The 20,805-nt window shown below is 35.5% G+C and overlaps 1 protein-coding gene across 1 annotated transcript in view; it reads left to right on the top strand.

Moving 5' to 3' along the window:
• Nucleotides 1-20,805, top strand: part of LOC120248554 (laminin subunit alpha-2-like) — a gene marked incomplete at its 3' end in the record, with an annotated part of 318,217 nt that overhangs the window by 173,372 nt on the left and 124,040 nt on the right. Inside the window, exon 4 of the mRNA XM_039256922.1 lies at nucleotides 12,920-13,162. Coding sequence (XP_039112853.1) covers nucleotides 12,920-13,162 — 243 coding nt within the window. The remainder of the gene's footprint in view (nucleotides 1-12,919; nucleotides 13,163-20,805) is intronic.

Here is a 20,805-nt window from a genome sequence, read left to right as displayed (position 1 = left end):
TTTTGTGACACCAATAACCTGTTTGGTTGGAAGAATTTGAATGTTAAAAAATTATCCTGTGTCTTTTTTTAAGGTTCCCCCCCCCCCCCAATGCCAGGGGTCTTAATTTGACTAGACTGGATTTTCTCTGTTGGTAAGGGTTTTTTTTTTTTTTTTCTAAAGAGCATTTTATTTTGATGCAACCAATTAACTAGTCCTACATGGAGACCTTTGGAAAGTCCATAAGCAGTCAAACTTGACTACAGAGCAAAGCACTTACCTGTGAAGGCAGCACAGGGAAGACAGTAAAATTCTCTGTGTTGTCTGTGTACACTGTCGATCCTTTTGGAGCTTTAGAAATCCAGCCGTCAGCATTTCTTAAATCATTTTTGACTTGACATCATGAAAGTTATATTATGATTTGGTGTATTTCTAACTCAAAAAGAATTGGGAGAAATCTAGGCAGCATAGAAAAAGTGAAGAATTTGCAGAATGGCTGTGGTAAGAACTTCATCATATGTTCTCTTCAAATGGTAGCCTTTCAGACATATTTATCATAACTCTTTGGCACTCAGTCCTTAGAAAATGTCTGTATAGTTATATGAGTGTCATCTCCTACCCTTAGTTTTAAACCTCAGCTAGAATGACATCAGGCTCTGCAGCTTTCTCATTTTTCATTTCATTTACACTCTTCACACTTCACTGGCAAGTGAGGTAACCTCTAAAATTTGAGGTAAAGGCCAGCTTGACAAACTTTGGCAGAATCCTCTCTTTTGCAGATTCTCATTTCAGAAGGAGAATATGTGATTCATACATATTAAGATAGTTTTCTTGTCAATATCATCTTGTCACACTTCTCTGTAAATGAGGAGGAATATGTCATCTGCACATTACTAATGTTGCATAATAGATAGGTAGATTCACCATGTAGAAATCACCTCTGGGCCCCTTGAATCATTTCAGAGGTGGGATTCTATGCTTGGTCACCTATTCAAATGAATTAAAGGAAATAATTAAGAATCTACTACATGTAAGGCATTAAAGGGCATTTATAAACTGTTCTGTAGTTCCTACTATTAGCAACTTATAACTTAGTTTAAAACAGAGGCAAGTTGAGGCGCCTGGGTGGCTTAGTCAGTTAGGCGTCCGACTTTTGTTTGGGTCATGATCTCGCAGTTCGTGGGTTCGAGCCCCGCGTCGGGCTCTGTGCTGACTGCCAGCACAGAGCCTGGAGGCTGTTTCAGAGTCTGTGTCTCCCTCTCTCTCTGACCCTCCCCTGCTCACGCTGTCTCTCTCTCTCTCCTAGAAATAAATTTTTAAAAGAAGTAAAAAAAAAAATAAAACAGGGGCAAGTCTTCTTTACAAAGCTAAATTAAACTGTCATAAGAAATACTGAATTATTTTGAAATATAAAATGGGACTTGAGAGTATGGGTAGATTAGAAAGTGAGATGTGGGAAATATCAATATAAATGAGTTAATTGAAGTATTCTTAGACTCTAAAGTATTATTGTGCACAATGCAAAATCAAGCAAACTGGATTTATAAACTTTATAATTTACTAGTCATGTGAAGTGAAACACATTATCTAGTGTATTGGTTTTCCATTGCCACCGTAACACAAAGTGAGTGGCTTAAAACAACACAAATTTGGGGCACCTGGGTGGTTCAGTCGGTTAAGCAACTGACTTTGGCTCAGGTTATGATCTCATGGTTTGGGAGTTCAAACCCCACATCGGGCCTGTGTGGATAGCTCAGAGCCTGAAGCCTGCTTCAGATTCTGTGTCTCCTTCTCTGTCGCTGTCTCTGCCCTGCTCATTCTCATTCTCTCTCTCTCTCTCTCTCAAAAATAACAAATAAATATTAAAAACACTAAAAGCACAAATTTATTATCTTACAGTTTAATAGGTTAGAAGTCTGAGATGACCCTTACTGAATTAAAATCTAGATGTTGGCAGGGTTGAATTCATTTCTGGAGGCCCCAGAAGTGGCTCCATTTCCTTGATTTTTCCAGCTTCTTCAGGCCACCTACATTCCTTGGCTCATGACCCCTTCCTCCATCTTTGGAGCCAGAATTCAGTTTATTCCTTCTCATGCCCCATCACTCTGCCCACCTCTTTTGTGGGGCCATTATTTTTCTACCACATCTACACCCTCTCATTTTATTTTTTTTAACTTTATGTATTTATTTTGAGAGAGAGAGAGAGAGAGAGACTGAGTGGGAGAGAGAAAGAGAGAGGGAGAGAAAGAGAATCTAAAGCAGGCTTTGCGCTCTCAGCACAGTGCCTGATTCAGGGCTCAAACTCACGAACCATGAGTTCATGAACTGAGCAAAAGTAAGAAGTCAAGAGTCAAATGTTTAACTGACTGAGCCACCCAGGTACCACTCTCATTTTAATTTTCTAGTTGGTTCCTACCTATCTCATAGAGTTCTTGTTTGCAGAAACCAACTTCTGCATGCTTAAGTGCCTGGCAAATGCTACCCTTCAAATCAAATGTAACTTTCCCCAAGAAAAATATTTTTCAGAAGTAGAACATTGGATCATCCTTTTGTCAAGGGAACTTGAGTTAAAAAGAACCACAGCAGGTGTGCCAATACAGGGCTTGGAGAGAAATTCAGGGCATGCTGTCTTCAGAGTGCATTCTGTCTTCATTCCCTCCTGTCCTATTGTTTACTTTCCATTTTAGGTGAAAAGCTCATTTATGAAAATGTGTTTTTTTAAATCCATAAATTATAAATAGTGTAAATACCTTTTTTTACCCCAAAGATAAAGAGAGTTTCCAAAAACGGGGAGAAGAGCATAGTCAAAAGCTGTAGAGACTTGAAAGAAGATGAGGATGAAGAAAAAAGCATGAATTTTTTATCCATGTTTCTGGTAACTCTTCTGAAAGTGATTAAAGTAGGTGGGCTACAAGGGGTTAAATAGAGAATGGATGGTAAGGTTATAAACTACAGAGAGTACAGATTGCTCTTAAGAAAGTCCCTAGAGAAAAACAAGAAAGTGGGACAATATATAAACATGAAAATAGTTCTTTCTATTTCATTTATAATAGCTAAAATTGAATAAGTGTTAAGTGACTCTGATCTGTTGAAAGAATTCATGAACCAAGATCAGAAAGTTTTATACTGCCTTTGATTTGTTATTCTACACTGTTAACGTTATATTTCTGACTCTTCTCATCACTACAAATCTTTGCTATTATTCCCCAAATGCTTTGAGCTGGTGTGATTCATTCATGTCTGCAATGTCATAAATTGGAGAATGTGTAGGTTCTTCTTACCCTGATAACTATAGAAGTACAAAAACAAAGGCAATGCTGGGTATTTCTCAAGGGTGAATAATTTTTAGAAGGCAAGCTTTAAACTGTCACATTCCTGACTGTCTGTGATTCACACCAATATTGTGCCCTGTGATGGTTTCATTGAAAGGACTGTCATGTTCTGTGGGGGGACTCAGCCTACCTGCTCTTTTACCAGTAGCTGGTGTGAAAGCCATGCTGTGCCAATGGTTTGTTCACAGGAGGCAGGTCAATCTTTTGAAATCATAGATTGTTTCAGATAAGAGAAAAATATGTGAGGAGAGAAGAGATGTCAAGGGCAGTGCTGAAGAGCGAGAAAATGCTTGTCTGAGTTTTACCTGCAGCTAACATTGTTAAAAATGATAGCAACTTAATGAAGCATGAAGTACTAACAGCATTAATAAGCTGGGGGAGGACCTTAATCATTCCAACTTGGATTCCGTTCACTTGTGTTACTAGTTTTCTTAAGACTGAACTAAAATTTTGATACCTCCTGGGAGAGCAATGCCCTTTAGAATTGATAATTAATTTGAAAGAATTATTAAGGTCTATTTATTGAGCTCAGGATGCAGTGTAGTCACAGTATGAAGCAGAGTTAACCATTTATCAAGGTAATAAAGAAAGTGCATTAAACATTTGATCAGTAGGAGTGAGCACTGGATTACCAGTAGTGGTAAAATCATTGTGTAAAAGAGAATCATTTGTTTATTAAAATAAGATGCCTTCGTGACATTTTAAATTCTGATTATAAAAATTTTCAAACATACATCCAAAATGTTATATTAGGAAGAATACCATAGACCTAGATGTACCCGACATTCACCTGTACAAATGAACTCCTGGTCTTTCTTCTGTCAATTCTATACTTACCCATATCCTACCCTGCCCTCCAGATTATTTAGAAGCAAATTCTATATATATCATTCTCCTTTAAATATTTTATTATGTATCTCTGAAGGATACCATTCTTTTGTAAATAAAGTCATTGTCACATCTTAAAATTAATGCTATTTCTGCTACTTTAATACTAACAAATATCCAGTCAGTTCAACTTTATCCCATTAACTTCCAAGTTTGTTTTAACAGCTGTTTGGCTGAATCAGGGTGCATCTGAAGTCGCATACTGCGTTTGATACATCTCTTAAGTCTCTGTTAATCTATAACCTCATTATTTTTTATTTCCTTGCAATTTCTTTCTTCCTTTTAAAATTGAAGTGTTGGGGCGCCTGGGTGGCTTAGTCGGTTAAGCGTCCGACTTTCGCTTAGGTCATGATCTCGCGGTTCGTGGGTTCGGGTCCCGCGTCGGGCTCTGTGCTGACTGCCAGCTCAGAGCCTGGAGCCTGTTTCAGTCTGTGACTCCCTCCCCTGCTCATGCTCTCTCTCTCTCTCTCCTAGAAATAAATAAAAAACATTAAAAAAAAAATTAAAAAAAAAAATAAAAAAAAAATAAAATTGAAGTGTAATTAACATACAGCTTTATGTTAGTTCCAGGTGTACAAAATAATGGATTCAGCAATTCTATATATTACTCAGTGCTCATCAAAATAAGTATACTCTTGATCACCTTTCTCTTTTCTTTCCCCCCACTCACCTCTAGCAACTACCAGCTTGTTCTCTGTGTTGAAGGGTCTGTTTCTTTTGTTTATCTTATTTTCTTTGTTTGTCTATTTGTTTTGTTTCTTAAATTCCACATGACTGAAGTCATATGATATTTGTTTATCTTTGACTTACTTATTTCACTAAACATTATACTTCTAATCCATGTTATTGCAAATGGCAAGATCTCATTCCCTTTTGTGGCTGAATAATATTCCAGTGTGGTGTCTGTGTGTGTGTGTGTGTGTGTGTGTATGTGTATAGTCTTCTTTATCATTTCATCTATGGATGGATATTTGATTTGCTTCTATATCTTCGTTATTCTAAATAAAGCTGCAATAAGCATAATGTTTTCATTTTCAAATTATCTTTTTGAATTAGTGTTTTTCTTTTTCTGTGTGTAAATACACAGTAGTGGTATTACTTGATCATATAGTAATTTTGTTTTTGAATTTTTGAGGAACTTCCATACTGTATTCTACAGTGGCTGCACCAATTTGCATTTTCACCAACAGTACATGAAGGTTCATTTTTCTATACAATCTTGCTGACATTTATTATTTCCTCTCTTGTTAATTTTGGTGAAATCACAGTAGTTTAATTTTGCTTTTCTTTTCCTTTCTTGGGGAGACATATCTAGAAAAATGTTCCCACAGCTGATGTCAAAGAAATTACTACCTATGTTTTCTTCTAGGAGTTTTATCGGGTCTCAGATTTAAGTTTGTGATTCATTTTGAATTTATCTTTGTATATAATATAGGGAGGTGGTCCAGTTTCACTCTTTTGTATGTAGTTGTTCAGTTTTCCCAGGACCATTTCATTAAAGAGACTGTCTTTTCCCCCTTGTATATTTTTGCTTCCTTTGTCCTAGATTAATTGTCCAACTAGGTGTGGTTATGTTTCTGGACTCTCTATTCTATTCTCTTGATTCATATGTCTTTTTTGGTGCCATTACCATACTGTTTCAGCTACTGTAGCTTTGTAATATTCCTTGAAATCTGGATTACAATACCTTCACTTTCATTCTTTTTCAAGGTTGTTTTGTCTCTGAGTCTTTTGTGGTGCTGTGTAAATTTTAGGATTATTTGTTCCAGTTCTATGAAAAGTGTTGTTGATATTTTGATAAGGATTATGCTAAATATGTAGATTGCTTTGGGTAGTATGAACATTTTAACAATATTTATTCTTCCATAGAATATCTTTGTTTTTGTCATCCCTTTATAGGAAATAGCCGTAAATAGCAGTATCCTGTATAACTGCAATCTCCATGTTGCTTTTTTCATTTAACAATATATCCCTCCATTTGTTGCTTTTCCATCTCAGGTTTTCTTGACTATTCTTGCTTGTTAATTCTTCCAAATCAACGTCATAAACAACTTCTCCAGTTTAGGAGAAAAAGCTAAACCAAACTAAACAAAAAACAAAACACACACACACACAGACACACACACACACACCCTAATTTTTTAATGGCAAAATGAAATTTCTTTAAAAATATATATTAACTTAGGAAGAGCTGAAAAGTAACTCTTGTTATTTTCCAGAGCTAAAAGTTGAGATTTTCCTTTTTGCAGAAAGAGGTAGAGAAGTCCTTTAAATACTTTCCCATGGACTGTTAGGCATTGATTAAAACCCCTTTAAAGAACAATTTCAGTGTATTATTGAAAATTTTATCTTTAAAGGATTACCATTAGTCATTTGATTAGATTATTGTTTCTTAGAAATTTGGAGTGGTTGTGTAATTCATTTTCAAATGTATAAATTTCTCATGAGTTTAAGGTTAGTATAAAAAAGGCTGTTTCAGTTGAGGGTGCAGTGTTTCTCTTTCTCTTCTGACACAGGAAGCACTTATCCTGAGTTGAAATCACACATTTGCTTACCTGTAGCATATTAGGTTGACACTCAGCAATTGTAGTATACAGTTGGGAGTACGGGATATGAGTGGAATAAATAGGCTGCACGGGACAACTAAGTGACAATTGCAAATCCTTTTAGAATGGATGTTTATTATAAATGAATTTGTCTGAAAGGAGGTATAAGCAGGCAAGGGGGCTACTCTTCTGGACTTCCTACCGTGTTATTCTAGGTTTAGTGAAGTTTGTGCAAATTTATAAGAGCCATAAAACCCAGAAAGTAATAATTGGAGGTATTTCTATCAACCTCCAAATAATTGGAAGTTAATTTTATTAAGTTCAGAGTATCATTTAAACGCTTTTCCTGTTGGAATTTGATTTAAACAAGGTCTGATAATAGTATTATCAAAATCTGTAGAATAATCTCTTCAGAGTATTTTCAAGATTATAACAAGCCACTTCTCTGTGATTGCCCAGAAATTTTTGCTAGGGAATAAGAACTTGGTTATGTGTATTTTTGATGAGAGTGGATCTTTGAGTGAGTCCTATATTGTACTCAGACTTTCGATGAATTTCCTGCATTCAGCCCGTATTCTCACCCTGCCTCTGGTCTGACCAGCCTCTGTGAAGTTTTCCTGGGCTTCTTCAGTGCTAGAGCCACTCTGAGTATTTAAGGCCATGACCTCTGCTCTCCCTCATTAGCCAACTATCATGGACCTTCGAGAAAAAATATGAGCTCTTCTTGGGGCACCTAGGTGGCTCAGTTGGTTAAGCATCCAACTTCGGCTCAGGTCATGATCTTGTGGTTCATGGATTTTGAGCCCCCTGTTGGGCTCTGTGCTGACAGATTGGAGCCTGGAGTCTGCTTAGCATTCTGTGTCTCCCTCTCTTTCTGCCCCTCTCCTGCTTGTGCTCAATCTCTCTCTCTCTCTCTGAAAAACTAAACACTAAAAAAAAATTAAAAAGAAAAGGTAAACTCTTCTTATTCACTTATTTTGGCTCTTATTGGTTTCTTTTTTATTTCTTTTTTCTCTTTTGAGGTCTCAGGTGAAAGAGCAGATAATCACATGAACTGCATCCATTAATTCAAACACAGAGAAGTATGTGCATATCTATACAGCGTCCCAGATTATTCCAGTGTATATTAAGCCTGCAAACACCTGATTCCTAAAACCCTTTCTGGTTCTAAAAATGTATAATCTCATTGCTTTCTGAATGCCAATATACCTGTATGCATAAATGAGAGAATTTGACAAACTTATGTGTAGAACTAAGAATACAGATGAGTTTCAAAAATATATTAGAGTTGGCATCACACCATGTAGAAATGTTAAAATCCATAACATAGAAAAGAGCAGGTGCTATAATAAAGAAAAGTCTCCTCAAAATTAAGCAGTTTTGTTATATGAACAACTGTTTGCTATAGAAAGTTCACAGATGGCAATGTCGGGAGGGAGGTAAAGTTCAACAGTGAGCAGAGTTCAGACGACTACATGTTGTTCTCTTGCGAGATTAGGAAAGAAAAAATGGAAGAGAGTAATTTAGGTTAAGTCCTATGAGAAGGAGGAAGGGTCATCTTCCATAGAGAGTGACCTTTATTAATATTTTCATGCCTTTCATGTGGATCAGTCTTATAGGAAACTAAGGTTCTTTGGCCTTGCTACATCATTAAGGAGCCATACTTTGGGAGTGCCTGGATGACTCAGTCGGTTAAGATGGACTTCAGCTCAATTCAGGATCTCTCCATCCATGAGTTCAAGCTCTGTGTCAGGCTCTGTGCTGACAGCTCAGAGCTGTTTTGGATTCTGTGTCTCCCTCTCTCTCTCTCTCTCTGCCCCTCCCCTGCTCACACTCTGTCTCTCTATCTCACAAAAATAAACAAAGATTTAAAAAAATTTTTTTAAAAAGGGAGCCATAGTATGATCTAGCTCTTTTATCTGTATGCCAGTGTCACTCAAAAGTCTCAGTAAAATCCACGAAATGCTGTACTCTTTGTTAGCATTTTCCTAGACCTGTGATTCTTCTGAACACAAAACAGTGGGAACACAGTGGATTCCTGAGAGTCATAGCAGAGAATGTATATTTTTAAAATCCCGACCTAACAATTCATGTGTTAGAAAGCTGTTGTAGGTGCCAGATTTATCCACATGGGTTATAGGTGAGCTAAGATATTCAGCCCAGGGCAGCATCTAGAATGGCCAGTTACTAGATTGCTCATTTTAGGCTGTGAGGTCTCCTCTTTTACCCCAGTGCTATTACAGTATTATCCCAGGCATGATGGGGAAAACATCACTGCATATGGTGATCGCATGTTACTTTGGAACTGAAGGGTTCTTCAGAAAGATTCTGTTCGCCAATCCCAATGCTTTAAATGAGATCAAGTTTTTAATACTGTACACATTAAACAAGGAACATCTAATTTAATGCTGCATCTGTGAAGTAATTACATGATATTTTCCTAGGTGACATCTGAATGGAATATGCAATAGAAAGTTGTCTTTGTTCCAGTAAAATGTCAAACATTTGATGTTATTTCAAAAGTTATTTGGATTTTTTGCAAGCCGTGAAGATTGTAAAAAATGCCCTCTGACATGGGGGGAAAATTGGGGTATTATGTCTCTCTGAGGTTCGTCGAAGCCTGGCTGTCACAGAGTTTTTGTACTTCTTCTAATGAGGTGTTTGCTTACCTTGTTGCACACCACAGATCAGGGTTTTGTTCATCTGTTAAAAAAGTTTTATAATTACTGATTTTGACAAGTCTTTATACTGGAAAACAAGACATAGTTAATAAAAATGGCATAGGTACATTAGAGAATTATTCTATCAGGGTCATTAAAATGTTGTACTTAGAACATCACTGTTAAAATTTCCACAGTCATTCTCTGATGCTTTCAAAAAATACTTCTCTTCATTGCGTTTTTCAATAATGCTGTCTACCACATTTTTAAAAGTTTATTGAAAATACTACATGCCAGCTAATTTAATTAATTTTGCATGAAATGTGAAAGAATCCATAGAAAGTAAACGAAAGAGGGATATTGTTTTGAAATGGGACTCCTCTAATGTTCTCTAAGGCAGTGGCTGCTTTTTCATGTCACTAAATGCTGGCTATTATATTGAATTATATAAAGAATCTGTGGGGTTTCTAGAATAACTTTGTTTCATGGATTTCATCTATTATTCCAGAACCAACACAGAAGCTCCTAAGTCATAAATCCACGTTGTTGCTCTAGGAGAATTTGGATTCTTTCCATATTTGCTTGATTATCTACTTTCTAACCAAAATCTTTATCTATAGCTTCACTGTATATTTTTCTTATTGGGTACCTATGACCTGTACTTATGCTTTGCTGCCCTCTTTTTGTTTTCCATTGAAAAAATACATTTGTGCATTTTTTTTTCCTGGATACTGATTTAAAATATTTACAAAGATTCTTTTTCCAAAGAACATGCAGTGTTTGGTTTTCATCATTTTATTATGTCTTCCATGGTTTTGACTTTGGAAAATAAACATTGGAACAGACGGTAAAAGAGTTTAAGCAATTTCCTTAGCTCATAGAGGCATAACATAGTGAACACCCCAGTAATGTAGGTCTTGGTTCTTGCGAGTGAAAAAATACTCTAGTGTTGACACAGAATCAAGATCTAACAGAAAAAAACAAAGTGTTAAGCGAGTAGAAGTAACATGGTGGCATGTTAGAGTGACTATGGTTATGCAAATGAATGTAATTAATATTGAATGCTCACTATTTCAAGAGCTATTATAGAATTTTAGCATCTTTCAAGATATGAAAGCTATAGTCTCTGCCATTAGGAGATCACAATTTAGTTATTTTAATTTTGTTTATCATTTTACAGACCTTGCCATGAATAGTTTAGGATTACATAACAGAAATTAAGATGGTGCTTTACGTTTATTGTAGAAAGAACTATCTCGATGTTACGTTAGATTAATCAATTGATATGTTCCTTAGTGAATTTATTTATTTAAAAAATTCCATATGCATGGATTGTTGAATATAGAGTGCCTAAGAGAAATACTACCTGATGAATAACACCAAATAAATACAGAAACCACAAATATCTTGGATAATGATTAATAGTGTGTGTTCCATCTTGCTCCTACTCTTGTTTATTCTCTGATACTTTTTGCTTTAATTGTTCTTTATTTTAAAAATAACTATTAAAAACTAAGACCTTTATGTTAATATAATTAATATAGTAAGATACTGGATGAAAAGCAAAATATCTTCTCCTTGACTCCTTATCCTCAAACCTCAGAGGTAAATAGCTTTAACATGCGTATGTATATCCTTCCCCAAAATGTTGAAGCACATATGCACATACATGGGTTTGTGTGTCTATTTGCACATATACTTACCTATGTACCTTTGTAAATTTATATTTATAAATTTATGTTTAGAAATTCATATTTCCCACGTGGGGTGATAGTCAATAAAACAGAACTGCCGAAGCCCAGACCAATGAGAGCAGATGTCTTAGCTGTTCCTTGCTACGCTGAGGTTAACAAGATGGTCTCAGGGGAAAGGAGGCATTTGGGAGGCTTGGGCAGCAGCGATTTTCCAACACGCCCAGAAGTATTTCAGAATTTTAATAACGAGGTTTTCCACAACTGTGCCTAAAAGGCCAATACCAGTCCTACTTCCAATCATTTGATGGCTTGTGTGTCTCCTCACAGCACACCTTTGCGCATGTTCCCCCAAAGATCACAAAAGATCAGCATCAGCGCTGCTGGTGTTGTCCCCTTCTATACCAACCATTCATATTTTTAAGTTCAGCCCCTTAGAGTTGCTCATGGACACTGTACGTGCATTCATGAAGGGCTCATGTCACAACTCTGAAGCAGATGCAGTTTATTTCTAGAACATTTCTTTGAGAATTTCCTCTGTGTTCCCTCTGTTGTCCAGTGGGCCTTTTAGTCACATTTTTGTGGGCCAGTCCACCCACTTGAACCACTCCAGTGATTCTAATTCCTCAGAGCTTAGAGTTTTCAGGCTCCCCATATATCAGTGTTTACTAAACAAAAACATATCATGTTGTTTTATTATTAGTATACTTTTTATGTGTCTCATTATTACAATATATTATCAACCCATGGATGGTAGGACTGTAATTTAAACTAGCTTATATCTATCTTTCTACCCAGGACATTGCATATAAATATCACTCAATAATGTTTGTGCATTATTCTTTTGGACTGCATTAGTCATGCACCTTCGCAAAACATCTACGATGCTTACTGTTTATGCCTTCATACTTTATGTAGATTTCAAAATAAAGGATTGCCACATTCCCCTCAGTTGTCACCCTGCTGACATGTAGTAACTTCATGTCTTCCTTTATCTTCCTTTTTTTAAATACATGTTTACTTCTGGGTACAGAAAGTATAATCACCCATAATTTAATTTTATTTCAATCACTTGTCTGCAGGTCCAAGAATTTCTTCTCCATTATTTTCTCTTTGGGGATTGTAAAGTAATTGACATTTATTGAGTATTTATAAGTCCTTTGACAGGTACTCTGTATACATTATCTCATTGAGTCCAAATTGTCTGTCAGTACTGTGCTTATTATTAACTCTAATTTGTAGGAAAGGAGGCTAAAAGTTGGAAAAGTAAAATCATCTGCCCAAGGTCACATAAATGCTGAGAACACAATTTAAACACAGGACTATGCCTCTAAAGCTCTATGTTATTTTTGCTCACCATACTAACTCCACCCACACGGTACTTTTCTGAGGACTGGGAGATATAGGTAAGTATATTTTCTAAACAATCAAACTTATCCACCATGGAATTTCAAACTCATACTTTATATCCTCTAATACAGTAGGGTGAGTAAATTGGTGTTTAATGAATGCTTTAGGTGATCACGATGATAATGGAATTTAAAAAATCAGATGAAATGGTGTCAATGATTTGTTAGAGAACTAAAATCTAGTCTTAACCCATTTCTTTTAAAGTCGTGGCTGTCAAGATGAAACAACATATTTTAGCAAAAGGTATTAAACATGAACATGTAACAGTAAAATCATTTCAGAGAACATAATAGGGTTATAGAATGATATCAGAAATAAATTTTTTCCGTAACATTGAGCTTTATATTTGCTAAAAAGTGGTGAGAATATTTTAGAATTCAAAGTTACATGTTGTTGTGGTTACTCTTCTCCAGGTGTTCCAGATTGCATATGTGATTGTGAAAGCAGCTAATTCCCCCCGGCCTGGAAACTGGATTTTGGAACGCTCACTTGATGATGTTGAATACAAGCCCTGGCAGTATCATGCTGTGACAGACACGGAGTGTCTAACCCTTTACAACATTCATCCCCGCACTGGACCCCCATCGTATGCCAAAGACGATGAGGTCATCTGCACTTCATTTTATTCCAAGATACACCCCTTAGAAAATGGAGAGGTAAGATAAGAAAACTCACCACAAGTACATTTTAGATGGTAAAGTCAGCCTGTCAGAAGGATGTGAATATATCAGTAATTAATGTCAGGGAGATTTTAAAATAGGATTTAGCAGAAGTACATTTAAATGAGTTATTAAATAAAAAGGCAAAACCCAAGGTGATTAGAATTTTAACTACCTTCATCCAGTGTGTGTGTCCCAACCTCAATAAAGATCAGAGAAGAGGAAAGGCTTTAGGTTGGAAAGTCAATGATTAATTTTAGGTATTAAGACAGCTTTTTTGACAGTGAGGTTGCTAATAATTGGAGAAAGATTGAGACCTTCAGGGAAGCCTTAGATCTGTGTATATTCTGGCCTAGATGGGGACAAAACCCCCCTGAAATTTAGGAAGAAATATAGTTGATATGAAGGACCTAAATAAAAGGGAATTCTGTTGTCTTTTGCATGTTTTTCGGCTCTTGCCAGATAGGGAGGGCTACATTTTGGTCAGGCTTTGCTTATTTTATACTTAATTCAAAAGTGTTTAGTTTCTCTATAGCATCTTTTATTCTTGGTTAAGAGTTTACATTTATTCAAACCATGGCTTCACCTGTTACCATCTGTATGATCTTGAGTCAGTGACTTAAATTCTGTGCTTCAGTTTCATCTCCCATGAATTGGAAAAAAATAATGGCCCTTATTTAATATCATTAAGAAGAATAAGTGAATTATTATATTTAAAGTGGTAGAACCGCACTGACAGACCTATACTAAGTGTTTTGTAAGCATGAACTATTTTTACTGTTGCTGCTGTAATAATAATTATTATTATTGTTAGTAGTAGTATTATTGTAGTAGTTAGTAGTTTTGTTAGTAGTTTTGTTAGTAGTAGCAGTTAGTAGTAGTAGGCTCCTCTCAAATACCCAAACTTTGACTTAGGGATTCTCTTGGATTCTCTAAGATATTTTCCTAATCTGTCTCTCTTCAGTATATGTGACCTGGCTACTTTTGTCCTATCTGCTTACATGTATCTCAATTTATACTCATGTGTGATAGTTGCTTTTCACAGTCCACACCTGACGCTAGTATCATTTTTTATATTCACATTTTCAGTGAACCCATATTCATATTCTATCAGGCCGATCTTGGCCAGTTGAGGGTTATCTTTTTAAACACTTTTGGAGGAAAGTTATATTTTTTACATAAATTGGTCACACTCCTTTTTGGCACTATTATTCTATGAATATATACCAGAGCCTCACTATATTTCAAATTCCATGTTCGGAAATATCAGTTTGGGGGAAGAAATTCCAAATGGTGCTCTCAGCAGAGATCTCAATCTGCCAAATGACAAGGAATCAAATGCATTGAGTCAAACAGCTGTTCAACCTGCTTTGTGCCCATAGGCATCCAATTCCTGGCCAGATTGGCCTGAGGATATAGGAGTAGGGAGGGTGTTCAGAGATAATGTATTTGAGTTCAATTTTTATTATTTTTCTCCTGGATCTAGTGCTTACCCAGAACTAATAATTATGTATTTATATTTTGATATTTATAAAGCTATTTTTTTCCTAGAAAAAATGGTGCAATTCAGAAATTGGTTGAACAATATAAAAAGTGCCTTGATAGATATGTAACTTATAAGTCTACATGCATATACCCAAAGCATGCTGTCCCTACATTGATGGTGGTTCTCCATTCTTTCAACCTTGTCAGCCTGCCAACATGGAGCAAACAGATATGTTGTTTGTTTGTTTAACTGACTATATTGTTTTCACTCCTAGACACTAAAAACTAGTCATTGATGGTGACTATTAGAAACAATGTTCTCAGCTTTCTCTGTGACGTTTAAGTCTATTTCTTTCTCATGAGAAAGTGGATGAGGTTAGGAAAAGAAAGTAAATCAAAATATTTGAAATATAATGGTAATATTTAAGAGTAAGAATTAAATTCAGACCTCTCCTAAGATATCTGCTTCATTTTAAACAGCTTACTCTGTGAAACATGCTACTTTTTGGAATAAACCAGTCCAGGGGTGGTAGGTGATATTTATTCTCCAAAGCTTCCAACTCACTGGCAACAAAACTGAGTTGACAATGAAGGTCCCCAGACCTCCCAGGTTGATGGTCTTTTCATCCTCTAGTAAAGAATGGAAGTTGATTATTCCTTTTTAAATTTGGTAATTGATAAACTCGAGTTTAGAGGAGACAGAGATACTGGATCTAGTATAACTGGAAAGAGTCCTAAATCTGAGGTATCACACTACAGAAGAATGTATAATATGAAGAATATAGAAGAATGTATATAACAATATCATTTTGGATATCATTTACAATATAATATGTAAGAGTATTCTAAAATTTTTGATGCTTGTCTTCAATATTTCCCAGACTTGTGACTGTGAAATAAATCTTATTATCTTTAACTTTTAGTTTTGAAATGATACATTTTGTGTACCACCTGACATATAATCAATGCTTATGTTCAAGACTCCCAGAGAAGTGACATAATACTCAAGTAAGAGAAACAAACATACAAACCAGTAAATGCTTAACCCTCCCCCCCCAAAATGTATAAATGCTACAACAGAAATGTTGAGCCAAAGTAGCCACCTGAAAGATGACTTCTCAGAATACCAGAAAATAAAAATAACTCTTAGTATTTCAAAAGTTTTAAGGCCAAAATGTGAATTCATCTCTAATATAGGCTATGGGTTAAGCTAGGCATATAACTCAATTTACCTCCAATGTGGATGGATATTTTTATTAGATATAGAATTGTAGATTTGCAGGTTTGTTCTTTTGGCACATTTTATTGTCTTATGGTTTTCATTGTTTATATTAAAAAGTTAGCTATTGAATAACTATCTATTGTCTATTTTCTTTGATTGCCTTAAAGATTTTTATCTTTGTTTATTTTTAATTTTTTTATAGTTTATTTTTGAGACAGAGAGAGACAGAGCATGAGTGGGGGACAGGCAGAGAGAGAGGGAGACACAGAATCTGAAGCAGGCTCCTGGCTCCGAGCTGTCAGCACAGAGCCTGATGCGGGGCTCGAACCCATGAACCGTGAGATCTGACCTGAGCCGAAGTGGGACGCTTAACTAACTGAGCCACCCAGGCGCCCCTTATCTTTGTTTTTGATTTTCCATAGTTTTACTATGATGATCCAGATTTGCACTACCAAATACAATAATCACTGGCCATATGTGGTTATTTAATTTAGATTTCATTAATTCAAATAAAATTGCAATTCACGTCCTTAGTTGCTTAGGCACATATCAAGTAGTCAGTAGCCACATGCGACTAACAGCTACCACTTTGATTTATGCAGAATAGAACATTTCAGTCACTGCACAAAGTTCTGAGCAGTGCTGCTATAGATTATTCCTTTTTATTTTCTGGACTATGATTTATTTGGTTTGTATATTTGCAGAATTATATCTTTCATCAGTTCATGAAATAATTTAGCCAATTAACTCTCCAAATACTGCTCCTTCTCATTCTGTCTCCTCTATAAATACAATTAAAAATAATTTGGAACTTTCCCTGTATACACTGTGTATTTTATACTCTTTTGTATATATATCATCCTTTGGCCTTCTATTCTTCTTTTTAGATATTTTCTTCTAATAGTGAAGAACTTCTTCCAGTTCACTAATTCTCTCTTTAGCTATGTAAAATCTGCTAATGAAACTATTCATATGATTCTTAATTTCATTAGTACATTTTTTAAATTCTAGAATTTATCTTTGGTTTATATCCAAATAGTTTAGTATCTAGTTTATCCTGAAAGTTTATCCTAAAATTTTATATATTTAGCAAAAATATATTTAAATTTTCAATATTCTATCTTTATCTCCATGAACATAAAGTAACAATTATTTAAGAGTTTTTTGTAATTTTAATATCTGGCCTCTGTGGATATATGTTATCTATTTCATTTGCTGATTCTTTTTTTGATGTGTTATATCCTCACAATTCTGATTATCTATGCATAACAGAAGTTATATTTAAAAATGTACATATAGAAACAGTTTGAGGCCTAAGATATCATCTTTATCCTGTGAGGATTTTCTGGTGCTTCTGCCAGGCGATGGCAATAGGGATCATCTTAATACAATTGTAGGAATTCAAATTTCCAGGTCTTAGGTCACTCAAAGCTATGTTGTGACCCAGTGACAGCTGCTTTAATTCTGGTTTAATTTAGGCTTCCTGGGGTTTTTGTTTGTTTGTTTGTTTTTAAATTAAATTAAATTAAATTTTATTTATTTTATTTTTAGTCTAAATCAAAATGTGTGGTACTTTCCATAGTCCTGCCCATACAAATCTTCTGTCTTCCTAGTATTCTAGGGCCATCAGAGCACTGCTCAGTCTCTCAACCGTGTCTTCTGACAGGGAAATATGCATTAGACAAAAGTTGTCACAAAGTGCTAATTACCTCTTTAGACATATTTCTTCTCCTTAATATTGAGAAGGTGATTTTTCACATTCTTGATAACTCTCAGATGGCTTTAAGTAAATGTTTTTACATTTTTCTCCAGTTGCTGTAGTTGTTATCATTGATTGTATTGACACTAATTGTATAAACTACCATAAAAAGAAGCATAGTCTCATACACATGTTTAAAAATTATTTTGGAATCATTTTAAATTCACATAAATATATGGACTACAGAGAATCCCTGTTTCCTCTTTACCCAGCTCTTACTAATGTCCATCAGGTTGTGTGTCGACAGCTAGCTCAGAGCCTGGAGCCTGCTTCAGATTCAGTATCTCCTTCTCTCTGTCCCTCCCCTGCTCACGCTGTCCCTTTCTCTCTCTCTCTCTCTCTCAGAAATAAATAAAAACATTTAAAATTTGTTAAAGAAATAAAGTTAAGTCAAAGAATAAAAGAAATAAGAAATCCATAAATTAAGGTATTATAACATGTCTCAACTTTAACCCACCAGTTAAACAATAATGTTTATATTATAGATATATGATATAATAGAAAATAGTCTTTTGTGACAAATATCAAAATCAATTGAGTCTATGGTTTATTATATTGTTATTTGTCTAGAGAATTTTGGAGACATGTGTCAAAATGTTTAGAACATTCCAGAATATTATACTTCAGGTGAAAAGTGTATCATTTTAGACCTGAAAGATACCTTCGGTAAATTCTTCATTGATCTATTAAAATTCTTTAAAATATCCTTTCATATCATAGCCTTTAACTTCAGCTTCTTCTGTATCCATATTTTAATACTGCTTTTGTCCATATCATTATTAGAAACCATTTGGCTCTTCCTTCTGCTCTCTTGAATTTTAATAGGACCATCTCTGCTTATTTCTTTTACTTTATTTGTTGCTTCAGCCATCCCCACTCTTTTCCCTACACTTTCTGACTTGGCCCCTTCTCTGCCCTCCACTTCACATTTCCTGGAAGAGATCCACAAATACTGATCCTGTGGATTCACTAATAGGGTACTTTAAGCAGCATATGCAGTCCCCTAGGCAACTGGATTCAACTACTTCCCAGGAAGAGATTAGTCCTGCTGTCTAGCATCTTGGGCTTGCACCCAGAGGGAGAAGAGTTCACTCTGAGCTATAAGAAGACTAAGTCTCAGGTCCTGGCAAAAGAGAAATAGTGGAGGAAAATAGTGGTATAATTAACATGACCCAGTATGTTGTTATTGAAGCTGTAAACAGAAGGAAGCTTTGAGCAAAAGCCTTCAAGAGTTTTCATTCTAGAAAAATTGTGTATCATCAATACCATGAGAAGGCTTACCAGGCAACATGTCTTCCCTTGCTTTGAAAGTCTGATCTTGAGCTCCCTAATAGGAGTTGTAGGGTGTGAAGCAAAAGACCACAGGGGTCCTCTATTACTTTGAGGCTAAATAGAAAAGTTTGATGGCAACAACTACATAGGTGTATACCCTTCCAGCAGTGCTGCAGGGAGCCAATTCTATCAGCTCAAGTGCTGCCTCTACTGAGAGCAGTTGCCCCAACAGGCTATTGAGAACTTCTAGTAAGAGCCACCCCTTTAGAGATCCCTGAAAATCATGATTGTAGCACTGGTTCCTCTCAAACTTGGTTTTATCTGTGTATCACTGAGGACATTTGGAAGAGCAATTTGTGAGTTCAGGGCTTATAATTCAGTAGATTTGGGAAGGGTTTAGGAAGCTCTATGCATATTTTAAAAAGTGTTCCTGGTCGTTTTGATGCTCCCTCCTCCTAACTTGTTGTTCAGATATTTTCAGCCTTCCCAAACCCTGGAGAAGAACTGATCATCAGTTATTTAAGGAAAGAGGATCAGCCATTCTAGCTACAATACTTCTAACTAAAGAGACTAATGTTTTTCTGTCAGGAAATATGATTAACTTTGGTAGACTGAATCTCTGGGTGGGTGTGAGTTAAGTCAGTAAAATTGGAGCTACAACTAGGTTATCATTGGCTGAAGAGATGGCTGAGAGAGGAAAATCACATTAATACTATTGACAAGTATGGGGCTGTATAGATGGCACTACTTTTGGGGTCCTAGAATTAAAATCATGATGAATATTTTGCCTTACATGAGATTCTCCCCTTTCTCTGGCTGAGATTATTTCTTGTAATTTCTTAGGATTGTCACTAGACTGCTAACTAAATATGCATGGTTACCATAGCAATTTTTGCTTCAATTTCCTCATACAGGGGAAAAGATATTTACATATGATTTCCTCTCCTTACCACTCTTCTGGACCGCAACTCAAATGGAACTTAGATTCACTTTGATTCTGCTTTGAAACATGGCAGGCTTATCTAAAGATCCCTGGAGAAACTGTCATTAATTCCTGAAGACACCTTTTTTTTGGTAAACTATATGTACAGCTTTGATATAATTTTTATTTCTTATGTGACAGAATTTTATATACACAGAATATTTTTTCCTCTTTCCATCACCTGACATTATGGTGATTCTTAGAACCACAAATACTGGTGAATGAAGAAACAAACCTAATCTTGTATTTAAAAATGTTTCTGAAGTCTTTCTTTGATGTAATATTGTTGAGGGTACAGCATGATTGCACGTGTGAATTTGTGTGGAAATGAGGAACTAGCCTTTTACAATTACCTTGGAGTTGTTCCTTTATGGAAAAGCAGCCAGACATCACTAATTTGTACCAATTATGAATAGAAATTTAGGGAAATAATCAGTTAGGGTTTCATACCCTAAAGGAGGGTTAGAGACCTCCTTTCTCTAAAAATAATTTTTGTATTGACCAACATGGTGCCAAGTAATACCTTGAACAACAACATGAAATGACCTTATTACCATAAGCATTACCTGGCATCCTCCAAAACAGCAAGTTTGAACTCAGCTGGAATACACAGAGCATTTGAAATATATTGTAATTACACCCATAAAAAATCCATAAGTTATCTAAGAATATCTAATATCTAATATTAGATATTATATCTAAGAACTTAGATAACTTGTAATAAAGATAACATTAAGAAGATTGTGTTCCTCCTCTCTGTTGATCAGGTTATAGATTCCCCCTACAATATTGTCCTTAGAAAGTGTCACTACGTCTTTGCCCAATTAATACAGTTATATTGAAAAATCATGAAGACCAGGGAAAGCAAATGAGAATGGCATGTTGAGATGATAGCTTCCAGTACTTTTTTTTTTTTTTTT

Source organism: Hyaena hyaena, unplaced genomic scaffold (assembly GCF_003009895.1).
Source record: "Hyaena hyaena isolate Hyena2069 unplaced genomic scaffold, ASM300989v1 scaffold_596, whole genome shotgun sequence".
NCBI classification, from domain to species: domain Eukaryota; kingdom Metazoa; phylum Chordata; class Mammalia; order Carnivora; family Hyaenidae; genus Hyaena; species Hyaena hyaena.
Note: the sequence above shows the minus strand (reverse complement) of the source record. Positions and strands in the feature narration are given on the sequence as shown.